General features: G+C 30.2%; 1 protein-coding gene across 1 annotated transcript; it reads left to right on the top strand.

Moving 5' to 3' along the window:
• The first annotated feature begins 1,931 nt into the window (after window positions 1–1,931).
• LOC129880892 (uncharacterized) lies at window positions 1,932–5,043 on the top strand. The gene is made up of 4 exons (XM_055955129.1): window positions 1,932–2,430; window positions 2,735–3,012; window positions 3,808–3,964; window positions 4,664–5,043. The coding sequence occupies exons 1-3, from the start codon at window positions 2,154–2,156 to the stop codon at window positions 3,907–3,909; spliced, it is 657 nt and encodes a 218-aa protein (XP_055811104.1). The 5' UTR covers window positions 1,932–2,153; the 3' UTR covers window positions 3,910–3,964; window positions 4,664–5,043.
• The last annotated feature ends 7,170 nt before the right edge of the window (window positions 5,044–12,213 follow it).

The raw sequence follows: 12,213 nt of genomic DNA, 5'->3' as shown, positions 1-12,213 counted from the left end.
AATCACACGTTTAAAATGTCAAGGTCATCTTGCTAAAGCGATTTGCACATATTTTATAAGCGGAATCAAAATTTTAACTTATAAATTTTGAAGTTTCGAATCATGACTTCATATGTTAATGACTAAATTCTAAACTTAATATTTGTACATTTAATAAATAAATTTTTACATAAATTTACTATTTGAACAAAAAAATTTGGATTCGATTAAGAGCCCGTTTGGATGGGCTTAAAAAAAGTAACTTTTATGTATGAAGTGCTTTTAGAACTTCAAATTGCTGAAAGTTATTTTTATAAATAAGCAGTTGAGTGTTTGGATAAAAGTGCTTAAATGAGGAAAATTATGTGAATTTTAGGGTTAAAATAATAAAAAGGGTAGTTTGGGAATTTAGTTAAAATATAAGGGATATAAAAGTAATTTTCATGGTCAAAGAAAATGACTTTAAGCACTTAAAAAAAAAGTTAGGAATCCTAACTTTTCATTTTTGACTGACTTTAAGAATTTTCTGGCTTAAAGCTAGCATTAGACAAACACGTTCAAAAGCTGAAAAGGGGTTTTAAGTTGGTTTTGACCAACTTAAAGCCAATCCAAACGGACTCTAAATCTGTATTTGAGCTTCTAACTCTGCCCCAGCATATTCTTTTTCCAAGAAACTTAGACATATATTATAGTTTTAAAATTATAAATTTAAATTTACTATTAATTATAACTTTAGTCAATTTTAAATATTCATTGAACACAAATTTTGCAACAGTGAAACGCCACCTCCAGGCTCCAACATTGACTAATATAAGTATTTAAAATTGTGCCAATTAATAATTCATCAAATCTATTCATGTGAGATTCTTTTCACTTTAGTGTATATCTCAAAATATTTGCTCCACTATTTTAATTTATATTTTACCCTTTTTTTATTGTTTAAAAAACAATATTTCTTATATTGAACAAATTTTAATAGCTAAGTTAGTTTATCTGAACTTTTATCTTATTGGTGAGGATTTCCCCAATTTTGAAAAAAATAAATATTTTCTTATACCTAGTAAATTTTTAATTTCAATACTCTTAGTTTGTTTCTAGTACAAAAATGATATAATACATTTAATTCCACAAGATTAAAAGATTGTTTTAAATTTTAATATCTATTATACTATATAATTTTAGTTTATAATCATAAAATTCTAAAATATTGAAGACTAAATTAAAGTTGGAGAAGGAAATCAATCTTATTTGGGATTTAGTATTCACTAGTTTATTTAATTTATATATAAATATAATTTATAATCAAAATAATATTTAATAATTTTTTTAATCTCTAGTCAAATAGATCTCACACTATTATAAAATAAGAACGTCATGCAATTTAAACTTCTCTATAATAATTATCTTCTATAACAAGGTATAATACATAAGTGTGCCATTTAATTTGACATCAGTTGACAATTATGTTCTCTAATTGTGATTGTGTATAAATAGACACTTAAAGTATCGCAAAGTTAAACAAGTAAGCACCGTGTCCTATATGACAAATCGTGTGAGATGACCGCGTCCTACATGACAAATTGCATGAGATTTTTCATACTGAACGCGTATATCTACTTGTTTAACTTTATGATAATTAAATGTCTATAACAACATTTCACTATAACAATTTTTTTTTTTTTCTGAAATAGATTTTTCATGTTATGTTATATGATCCATTTTCTTCAACAATATTTTGCTATAACAATATTCGGATAAACGATATTTGGAGTTCAATTAATTCAGATTCATGCCGTGTAAGGCCTAATCATTCTACAGCAAAAAAAATTATATCTAAAAATCTGATAAGCATCCACATGATCATTTGGTGGGTAAGAAAGTTAATTCGGTAATTTGCCGTTAGTCCACATAAGAAACCCAAACCTTTTTTATAAGTAATATTTTTAGGCGCAATGACACAATAAGCAGCCGAATGCAGCTTCCTATATTTGACTGGTACCTTTTGCGTGCATATTTCAAGTCATCTTCCTAATTTTTTCTCTGAGTCAAATCATCAAACACTTGGCCTGCCTTTCCCAAAATTCTCCTCTTTTAACCCCTTTTCCCACCATTTCTCGGCACCAAAAACCCACACAAAGAACCCAAAATCTCTCATCAGAAAGGAAAAATTCAAGATGGGTTTTTTGAAAGAAGATAGAAGAACCAAAGTTTTGAGATGGGTCAAAACTCTTTTTTTCTTGATTTCTATGTTGATATCATTTCTCCTTTTTTCTGCACCAATTCTTCTTGTAATTGCAGATACACTTCTTCCTTCACTCTTATTATCTGCTTCTATTTCACCATATTCTCTATCTTTTCAAACTCTTTCTTCTTATCTAAGCGACTACGATTTTCGGTTTTCACTTATTGATATCCCTCTTATCTCCATCGTTAGGTCCGTCATCATTCTATGTAAGTAAAAACATTTCATAATTTGTATTTCTCAGCAATTCACACATAGTTCAGTTGACGGAAAATAGTTTTGGTTGTTTTTAGTATTTTGAATTTGGTTCAAACATTTTGTCAAACGGGTTATGATCAATTGGTTGGGTGGATGGGCTATTTATGTTAATCGTTCTGTTTTTGAATTGGTTAGCTCAGATTCGATTATTTTTTCGGAAAATCAAGTATTTTGTCAAAAGGGTTATTATAAACTTATGATCAATTGGTATGTTGAATACTGAAAAGAATGAATTTTTTGTTGATTTGGTTATAGGTGTTTATAGCTTATGTGATGGACCAAGGCTATCAAGAGGGCCATACTTGGGGATTGCAACAATTTGTTCAGTTTCATCTTTGATGTTTGTGTCCTTGAAGGCTTCATATGTATTTGCACATAGTTCGAGTATAGATCGAGGAGGATATGCTCGAGCTATGGAGACGGCGTTGTTCGTATGCTCATTAGCGTTGGCTGTTGCTCATGTAGTGGTGGCTTATAGAATTAGCTGTAGGGAAAGAAGAAAGCTTCTTGTTTACAAGATTGATATTGAAGCTGTAAGTTATTAATCCCTTTAATTTCTCCTTGATCTTAGTTAGTTTCAAATTTGGTATACTTAAAGTCACATGGCCAGTTCAGCAAGTTCTTTATTTACTAGGAATAGTACAACTAATTTGAAAAGTGGGGACTAAGGAAAATCATATTTAGAGACAACATGGACATGGAATTGCAAGTTGTTTGGGTCCACAAGTCTGAGAAAGGAAGACAACCTTTTGTATACATGCTTTCTTGATCAGTACACTTGAATGGGAAATTTGAATAGATAGATTTGAAAATAGAAATGAAATAGGACTTTGATTTTTGCATCTTGAGAGGAGCACTTCGCTTGAGCCGAGGTCTTTCGGAAATAGCCTCTCTATCCTCTCCAGATCCTATTTAGTGGGATTTCACTGGATATATCGTCTTCATTGTTGTTGTCCAGACTTTAATGGACAATGTTACCTGGTGTGCCTATGCTAGTGTGAGATAGTAGGTACCTGTGGAATTGGTTGAGGTGTGCGTGAACTAACTCGAACACTACGGTTATCACAAAATAAGGAGGAGTCCGGCAATACATGGTTTTTGTCCTCTTGCCAATTGCAACTTCCATGTGCCTTTTGACTTGGTCACATTTGGTGGAACAATACTTACTAAGATATTGATTCTCTCCTTAATTGATAAATTGTAATAAAATATGCGTTCATTAATCATGATTAAGTGCTAAATCTTTATAAGAAAAGCACATGTCACTCATTTATTAGGCGTTATTCTATTTTCTGTTTTTTAACTAACATATTAGCACATGAATGCAGGTCTCAGCATTAAAGACCGTATCATTTTATCGATATCTTAAAGTTACTCCCAGCAGAAAGACTGAAATAAAACTCAAATCTACAGAATCCATATGCACATGAAGTTGTTATTGTATTTTCTTTGGACCAAATCCAGTTTCCGCAGAGCAGGTTTCAGGTAATTAACTCATCTTTAATTTTTTGAAAGAATATTCCATTTTGTACCGTAAACCATGTGATGCCACCAAATTCATACTCATAGTATGTTTGACCAAACTTTCAAAGTCTGTTTATTTTGAGAAGTGTGTCTTATCGGAAGTATTGGAAAATAGCCGTTTGTATTTGACTAATCAATTTGAGAACACTTTTGCCAATATTAGAACAGTAATTTGTGTTTGGTTAACATCTCAAAAGTGTTTTTGGGGAAAAGTTACTTTTTTCAGCTTCCCGAAAAACTTCTCCTACTACTCAAAAACACTTTTTTTTTCCTAAAGCTTGTCCAAACATCTCAACTCAAGCTTGCAAAACCTGCTTATTTTGTAAAGTGTTTTTCGAAAAAAGAGTAGCAATTCGTGTTCAGCTAATCAATTTGAGCAGAAACTTTACTTATTTCATCTCTTAAAAAAAAACTTTTGCTACTAGGCAAAACACTTGTTTTTTTCCAAAAAGCTTTGCCAAACGCCTCAACTCTCTAAAGTAAACTTTTCTTCAAAATAACAAATACTTTTGACTTCTCAAAAGCTTCTTATTAGTACCACTTGTTTTTTTTTCTTTCTATTTACTCTTTTATGAATGGATTAGTTTACTTTTATAATCCTTTTGAGTCATGGTACATAACTAACTTACTTTTTTTTTTCCTACTGTTCTGTTTTTGCAGATATATCCAAAGGAGATCTGAAGCCTAATTGGTAAAGAGAAATAGTCTATATATACTAAAGTTTATTATAAAAAAAAAACAAGATTATGTATATGTGTGCAAATGTGGTGTGTTCTGTATCAGCAATTAGTTTATACAGGACAAGAGCATTATGATTCAGCACCCATTGCTCTCTGCTTACGCAACTTGTACAGATATTTGTTCTATTTTTATGCCAATTGTGTATCATCATGGATTAGAAGATAGCATTTCTTGTTTTGTCATGTATCAAATGTCATCAACTTTAGATTTTTTTTATAATGGTCCGTGGAAGCAGTAACTAATGCTTGTATTAACATCTTTTGAGGTGCGGACTTTTTTTGGACCCTGCTAACGCGGAATACTTTGTGCATGAGGTTGCCCTTTTTAAAAACGTATACCTTGAAAAGCTCTTGCAAGCTCTTATCTTATCTAATAGAGTGACCAAAATTTCTCCTTGGGGTGAATTCTTTCTCAATTGATTTCTTGAAGGTTTCATTCTATTTATCGGTTCGTTCAGTTAATGAATTGCTAATTTGAGATTACAAGTATCTTAATCACACGTAAGACTCGATTCTAAATTATTTTATTTGGGACGGAAAGAACAAGATTTGCCTTTTTTGGCGGGAAAAATCACTTGAAAGGACGGAACTAACCTTCTCTTCCTTTTACATCATCCACCACTTTATCTTATCTACTCACCACAAATTTGTACTCATAATTAAAGAAAAGAAATTTTTTTAAAAATTAGTATTTATTGCATAATACAAGCATGATTCACATAAAGGTATTGCAGACTCAAATGTCAAAGGGTGGAAATAAGCTTTTAAAAAGCTAGAAGCATCGAGGGGGTCTTTGTGGTCTAAGATAATTAAATTATCAAATAAAAAATGTCAAAATTATCTTTGAATTATTCGAAATAGCTCAAATATACTTTTTAATTATTTTTGGGATCAAATATATCCTCACTGTTACCAAAAGAGACCACAAATACTCTTTCACTTAACGGTTGGCCGTTAAAGCTGACGTGGCAGTGCCACGCAAAAAACAATATCCACATGGACGGCCACGTTAGCCTCTCTGCCTCTTCTTTTTTAGTTCAGAATTATTTTTAACCCCCTTTTTATAATTTTAATTTTTTTTAAATTTTCCTACACCACCATATACCCCTCCCTCCACAACCTCCCTCCAAAAAACTGTTTTTGAAGTTTTACATTTTTTTTCAGGAAGTGAATACAGAGAATCAAAAATAAAACCTTTTCAACATTTTTTTGGAGGGGTGGGGTGTATCGGTCGTGGAGGAAGGGGGTCGTGGGCTAAAAAGTAAAATAAAAAGTCAATCTACTTCATATTTAATTTATCTTTTATTAAAAAAATTATAAAAATTAAAAGTTTGAGTGGTTAAAAATTTAAAATTTTTGAGGGGATGGTGGGGTGTGGGAGAGGGGGGGGTCATGGGGTGGGTGGTGAAAAAATCCAAAAACAACTTTAAAACTTCTTTTAGGAACTTTTTTTTGGGGTGAGGGAGTGGGGGGCTGGGTATGTGGTGGTGTAGAAAATTCAGAAAAAAATTAAAAATTTTTAAAAAAAATTGGGGCGGAGGGGGGTTTTCGGGGTAAGTAATGTTGTAGAAAATTTTTAAAAATAATAGTTAATAATTTTTTAAAAAAAGTGGGCGGGGTTGTGGAGGGAAGGGTTATGTGGTGGTGTAGGAAATTTAGAAAAAAAAGTAAAATTATCAAGAAAGGGTCAAAAATACCCCTGAACTAAAGAGGAAGAGGGAGAGAGACTAATGTGGCCGTCCATGTGGATATTTTTTTTTATGTGGCACTGTCACATCAGCTTTAACGGTCAACCGTTAAGTGAAAGGATATTTGTGGTCTCTTTTGATAACTACGAGGGTATATTTAATCCAAAAATAGTTGAAAGATATATTTGAGCTATTTCGAATAATTCAAGAATAATTTTGACCCTTTTCCGAATTATCAATAATAACAATGTAAGCATAAGACTTTTTAATAGTACGGGTGAACCAGATAGTCGCGATGATGATATTTGGGAAGAAGGACTTGTAGAGTTTCTCAAGATCTGGCAAACGAAAAAACACTTTCACATAACTCGAGCGGAAGCTGACTTCTGAGGCAACTCTTGCTTTGCAAGGTGAGCCTTGTAATTGTGAGTTGAAGTTGTCATAACTTATGACTATAATAATGGGAGGGCCCTAAAAGAGAAAAAAAACCAGGATAACTAGCCTCCCCCCCACCCCCCACCCCCACCCAAATAAAAATTGCTTTTTACTTGGTCTTTTTCTTTGGTTTTGTTTTTCAAGCGGTGTCCAAAATTGCTTTAAAGTTTAACTAATTCAGATTCGTCTTGGAAAAGGACGGGGAAATTGTAAATCTCTTCCAATCAAAGACGACTCCATATCTAAGAATTCGCGAGACCTCTAATTAAGAATGAATAAGTATTACCACTATACCCATCCTTTGGTGGTCCTACTTTTAGTCTTTTGGATGTGTTACAAGTGGTTTCTAGAATGCTAATACAGATAGATATAAACAAAGATATGAACAACAATAACAATACACATCTTAGTTGTCCAATTTGATAAAACTCAATAGTAGTATCAAAGAAACCAACAAGGTAAAGTATCATGACTTAAAAAATGTTTAGCCAAAATTCAATAAATATTATTAGAAATAACAACTACTTTAACAATCAACAAGAAGTCCAATAATATGCTCTATAATTTCCTAGAGAAATCAATAATTAGTACTTTATTATAATTGAGAGAATCTACTAACCACCTCTTGTTGTATAATTCCTTGAGAACCTTTTTTTTGCAAGACAATTCAAAAGTTAAGAGCTAGGCTGTATAGCTTTAAAGAGTGAATAATTAACGACCCACCATTGATAAAGGATTTCAACTTGATATAGCTATATATGCTACTAAAAAAGGAGATTGAAAATAATAATAATAGAATTTTACAGATCATACTAAAGTCTTCTATAAAGAAAAAGATAATGGCCCTCTAAGTAAGAAATAATAGTAGGAGAGTAGAAAAATTGAGTTGGGTTGAATCTGGCCGATCAAAATGGGTTGAGTTAAGAAATGAGTTGATTCAGGTTATTTAGGCTGAAGTGAGTCGAGTGAAGAAAATAAGTTAAATAATGGATCATGGCGAGCTGCCCACAATTACCACGTACCTTTTAATTTTTTTTATTTGTTTTTTCTTATAGTTTATTTACCTAATTTTTTTCGTTTAACATATCAAACAAAAGAATTCTTTTAAAAAGTATCTTGACAAGTTTTATCATAAATTAATTTGAGTTGCATGTCACCCTAACTTGAAGATGGATTGAATTAGCATATTAAAATGGCTAAGTTAATAAATTGACAAATGAATTCTTGAACAGATTAGACATATTATATTTTCATAGGCTAATTTTATCATCCTTAAATAATAAGGGCAGTTACACATTTAGCCGTTTGACCAAATTATTTTACATCCACTAGCCAATAATACCTAGTATATACATATATGATATGCATATTATATATCTGTCTCAAGTAGAGCATGAATTACCCTTTCATTCCTTAATCAGAAGTTTCAATCTCCATTCATATTGAAAACGGAGTCGCCTCCGTTAAGGAATACATTAGGCCTAATGATGGTACTTCCCGGGTCGAATTCAATTTTAGTCAAATCCTAATACAAATATCAGACATAAGATTAATGTGTACCCATAACACCCCTAACCCCCCTCCCCCATGAAGTAGTTAGTTGAAACGTTATGCAACTACTACCTACAATATGTCCAAGGCCCACCTCAAAGTTTAATTACTCCCACACCTAAAATAACAAACTGTCATTGCAAATGGAGAAATTTGGACCACTTGATCAAGATCAAATCAGTTAGGGTTTTTAGGAAGACTTTGCCTAGTACTTTAGTAGCTCAAGGCATTAATCTTCATCTGTGTAGCTTGTCTTGTCCTAAACATGTGGTTTAGGGAGCATACAAAAATGGCTACATATTCATCTTCCAAATGCTTCCTTTTTAGTCAACTTATTGACAAACCTCATCACCTCAGTTACAATCAAACACAAACCTTTTTATAACGGCATCGTTTGTCTAAATATATATAAAAAATATTAGTATAAAGAACATATAATATAGTGTAAATATAAAAAGTGATTCTGAATAAAACTTGACTGTAATTGTAAAATATTATAAAGGATGATTGTTATAAATAAGCATGACTGAACTTAGGGATGAAAATGGTATAATAGAATCGAATATCATATCAAAAAATATGTTTTTTGATATTGTGATTCCAATATTATGGTATTTGGTATGTATTTCAAAAAGTATATATTAGTATTCGATATGATATTTTGTATTTATAAAAAAATATTATTAAAATACTTAATACCATCTATATTATAATACTAATATAAAAAAAATATTAGTATTCGATATGATATTTTGTATATATTATTATAATACTAGCAAGTATATAAAATACAGTTAGTACAAACCTAATAATTTAGATGTTGAAATTTTGATTATAATATCTTGATCGAAATGTTCTTTCGTGTAATTTGATTAATAAAGGGAATTGCTTGTATTTTTTAAATTTTTTTTTGAATATTTTTTCATGTGTAAGATGTTAGTATGATATAATTTAGACATTTCTTGAAAAGTCACAGTCATAATCTTTTATTATATGAGTGTAGTAAGTCGAAGTCGAACAAACTATGATTAATGATATACCATACCGAAAATATCAAAATTAAACTTTAAAATACCAAATCATATCGAATCAATTAATTTCATATGATAATAATATAATACTATTTTAAAAAATCAAAAACTGAAACTACCAAATCAAAATTATCAATATGGTACCATGTCCACCTCCTAACTATGCTAGTAAAGGAACTATGGAAGTACAACATTTGCATATATAGGATCTCTCAAAAAAGTGAAACTCATGTCTATTTGAAAGAGATGTTACATCCAATGAAGCAACTTTTATTACATTTTTTTTTGTTGGTGCACAGTTCACAGGATATTATGTCAATTGACTTAACTGGCTAGATCTGAAGTATGAAGAAACATTATAGAGAGTAAAGATTAATTACAAATCGTATGAATGAGACATGAAAAAGAAATAGGCGGCCATGTATCTGCCATTAGTTAAACCAAAAGACATCTCACTCAAGGTAGAATAATTTATCTGTTCTGGTTAATTAAGAAAATAAGTGGCCCTTGTGCATTTTAGAGGGAAAAAATGACCCTTTTGACTTGAGACTCTAATTTATTACTACCAAAATTTTGCTGGACAAGGCAAAAAATCCAAAAGTTTATACCGTGCGAAATTAAGTCATGTTTAACTCACAATATTTCATTAAATGAGAACTAGAAATAAAAAATAATGACCACTAATTTGAAAAGCAAAAATTAAGGAAAAATAACCTAAATACACAACTTATTTTAGCATATTTTCTAAAATTTCCTACCATTAAAAAAATTTTACAAAATTCCCTACTCTCTCCTATTCTCGAATACATCACTTTACTCGATGTATCGGTCAGATACATCACTTTACATGATGTATCAGGATGTTTTGGGATGTGTCCAGATTCCACCAAATTTAAGAGATTTTTGTAATTTAGAAAAAAATAGAAATAAAATGTAATTAACTCTTAAGATTATGGAATTTGTGTAATCCTTCCAAAAAATTAATGACTACACAAAATAGGGCCAATTCATGGGAAAACTTAAAAGGGAAATTTACATAAATGTACTATATTAAGAAAATATTTACCATTTATAGCAATAATATTTTTTTTCACTGAACACTTATAATACAATTATAATACAATTTTAATACATATTAGCTAGAATAATTTATAAAACTCATATAATACAAGTTTTATTCATGGATAATATATTTATCACATACTTTAATACACTTATAATACATTGTGTCAATTTCTTACCAAACAAGTATAATATATTTTAAAACGTTTATAATACATTTATATTGCATGCATAATTCACTTTTAATACATAGTAGATATATCATAATATTTGTATATATTGCTATAAATGGTAATAAATAAAAAATATCGCTAAAATCAATAATTATTTATTAAAAAGTGTTTTTTCTAGTAATTTTTCCTTCTTAAAATGTAGACACAAAAAAGAACCGGCCCAAAAGGAAAAGAAAGTTGGACTATATTATCTTAAGATGGGCCTGGCCCACCAATCTCAAAGTTTCCGCCCGGGAGTTCGAAAATATATTCCTTTACAATGTGAATAATAAAAAAAATAATCATATAAAAATCTCGTGTTTTAACTTAAAAAATATATATATAATTAAAAATAACGTTATGTAAAGCTACAAAATCTATGGATGTTTGGGAACCCTTCGATAAACAAAAAGCGATGAACTAACACCTTGTTTGGATGGTTGTTACAGGTTGTATTGTATTGTATTGCTATTTTAAATACAATGTTTGGTTTGATTGTTATTTAAATTATATTATATTATATCGTTTAAATCCATCGTTAGGTAATGACAAGAAGACTCATTTTGTGTAACTACTGATTTGGTGTGATCGCGTCATTACCTTAATTTTTTTTCTCATTTTGTATTTACTTATTATTAAATAATTTTATTTTATCATTACTCTACCTTTTCATAGTAGTTCTGCCCCATACCCTACAATTTCTTGTACGTTTATCATTCAAATTATGGATGTTTCACAATATGTAACAACGGATAACGATACAATCTATCCAAGCGTTGTATTCTGAAAACAATACAGTACGATACAATACAATATAATACAATATAATGCAATACAATACAATACAATACGATACATTATGATACAGTACCTAACAACCATTCAAATATAAAGAAAGAAGAAAATAAAAGGAATTTCAAAATGTTCAACGAACTAATCATAATACAGATTTAAGTTTAATACATCGATAGCGAAGAAATATTTATACAATGATATATATGTAATTTTCTGCAATAAACAATCTATTGTTAATATGATAAAAATGATAATAACCTGCTCTATATTTATATATCGCACACGCTAAACTACATTGATAGTGCAAAAAGATTAAAATGATTAATGTATTTAACTAATTAAATTCATCATCATTACTTATAATTCATACTCCATCTGTTTCAAAAAAGGATGACCGTTTTCTTTTTTGGCAACGCATTAAGATCAGTTTTACATATGACATGTTTGAGACCACAAAATTAAAGGATATCTTTGTATATTTGATATAACTTTAATTTAAGACTATGTCACGACCCCAACCCGCCGTAATTGACACCACATTAATCCTTCGATGGGAGAACCACTATTACAGTTCATCTAACAACAATAGCAAGAGATAAAATAAAATAAAGTTGCGGATTCAGATTTAAATACTTAACATAAGACTGGGTTCCCATCAACTCAAAAAATCTAGTCAACAAAAGCAAAAGATGCGGA

Source organism: Solanum dulcamara, chromosome 2 (assembly GCF_947179165.1).
Source record: "Solanum dulcamara chromosome 2, daSolDulc1.2, whole genome shotgun sequence".
Taxonomy (NCBI): Eukaryota; Viridiplantae; Streptophyta; class Magnoliopsida; order Solanales; family Solanaceae; genus Solanum; species Solanum dulcamara.
Note: the sequence above shows the minus strand (reverse complement) of the source record. Positions and strands in the feature narration are given on the sequence as shown.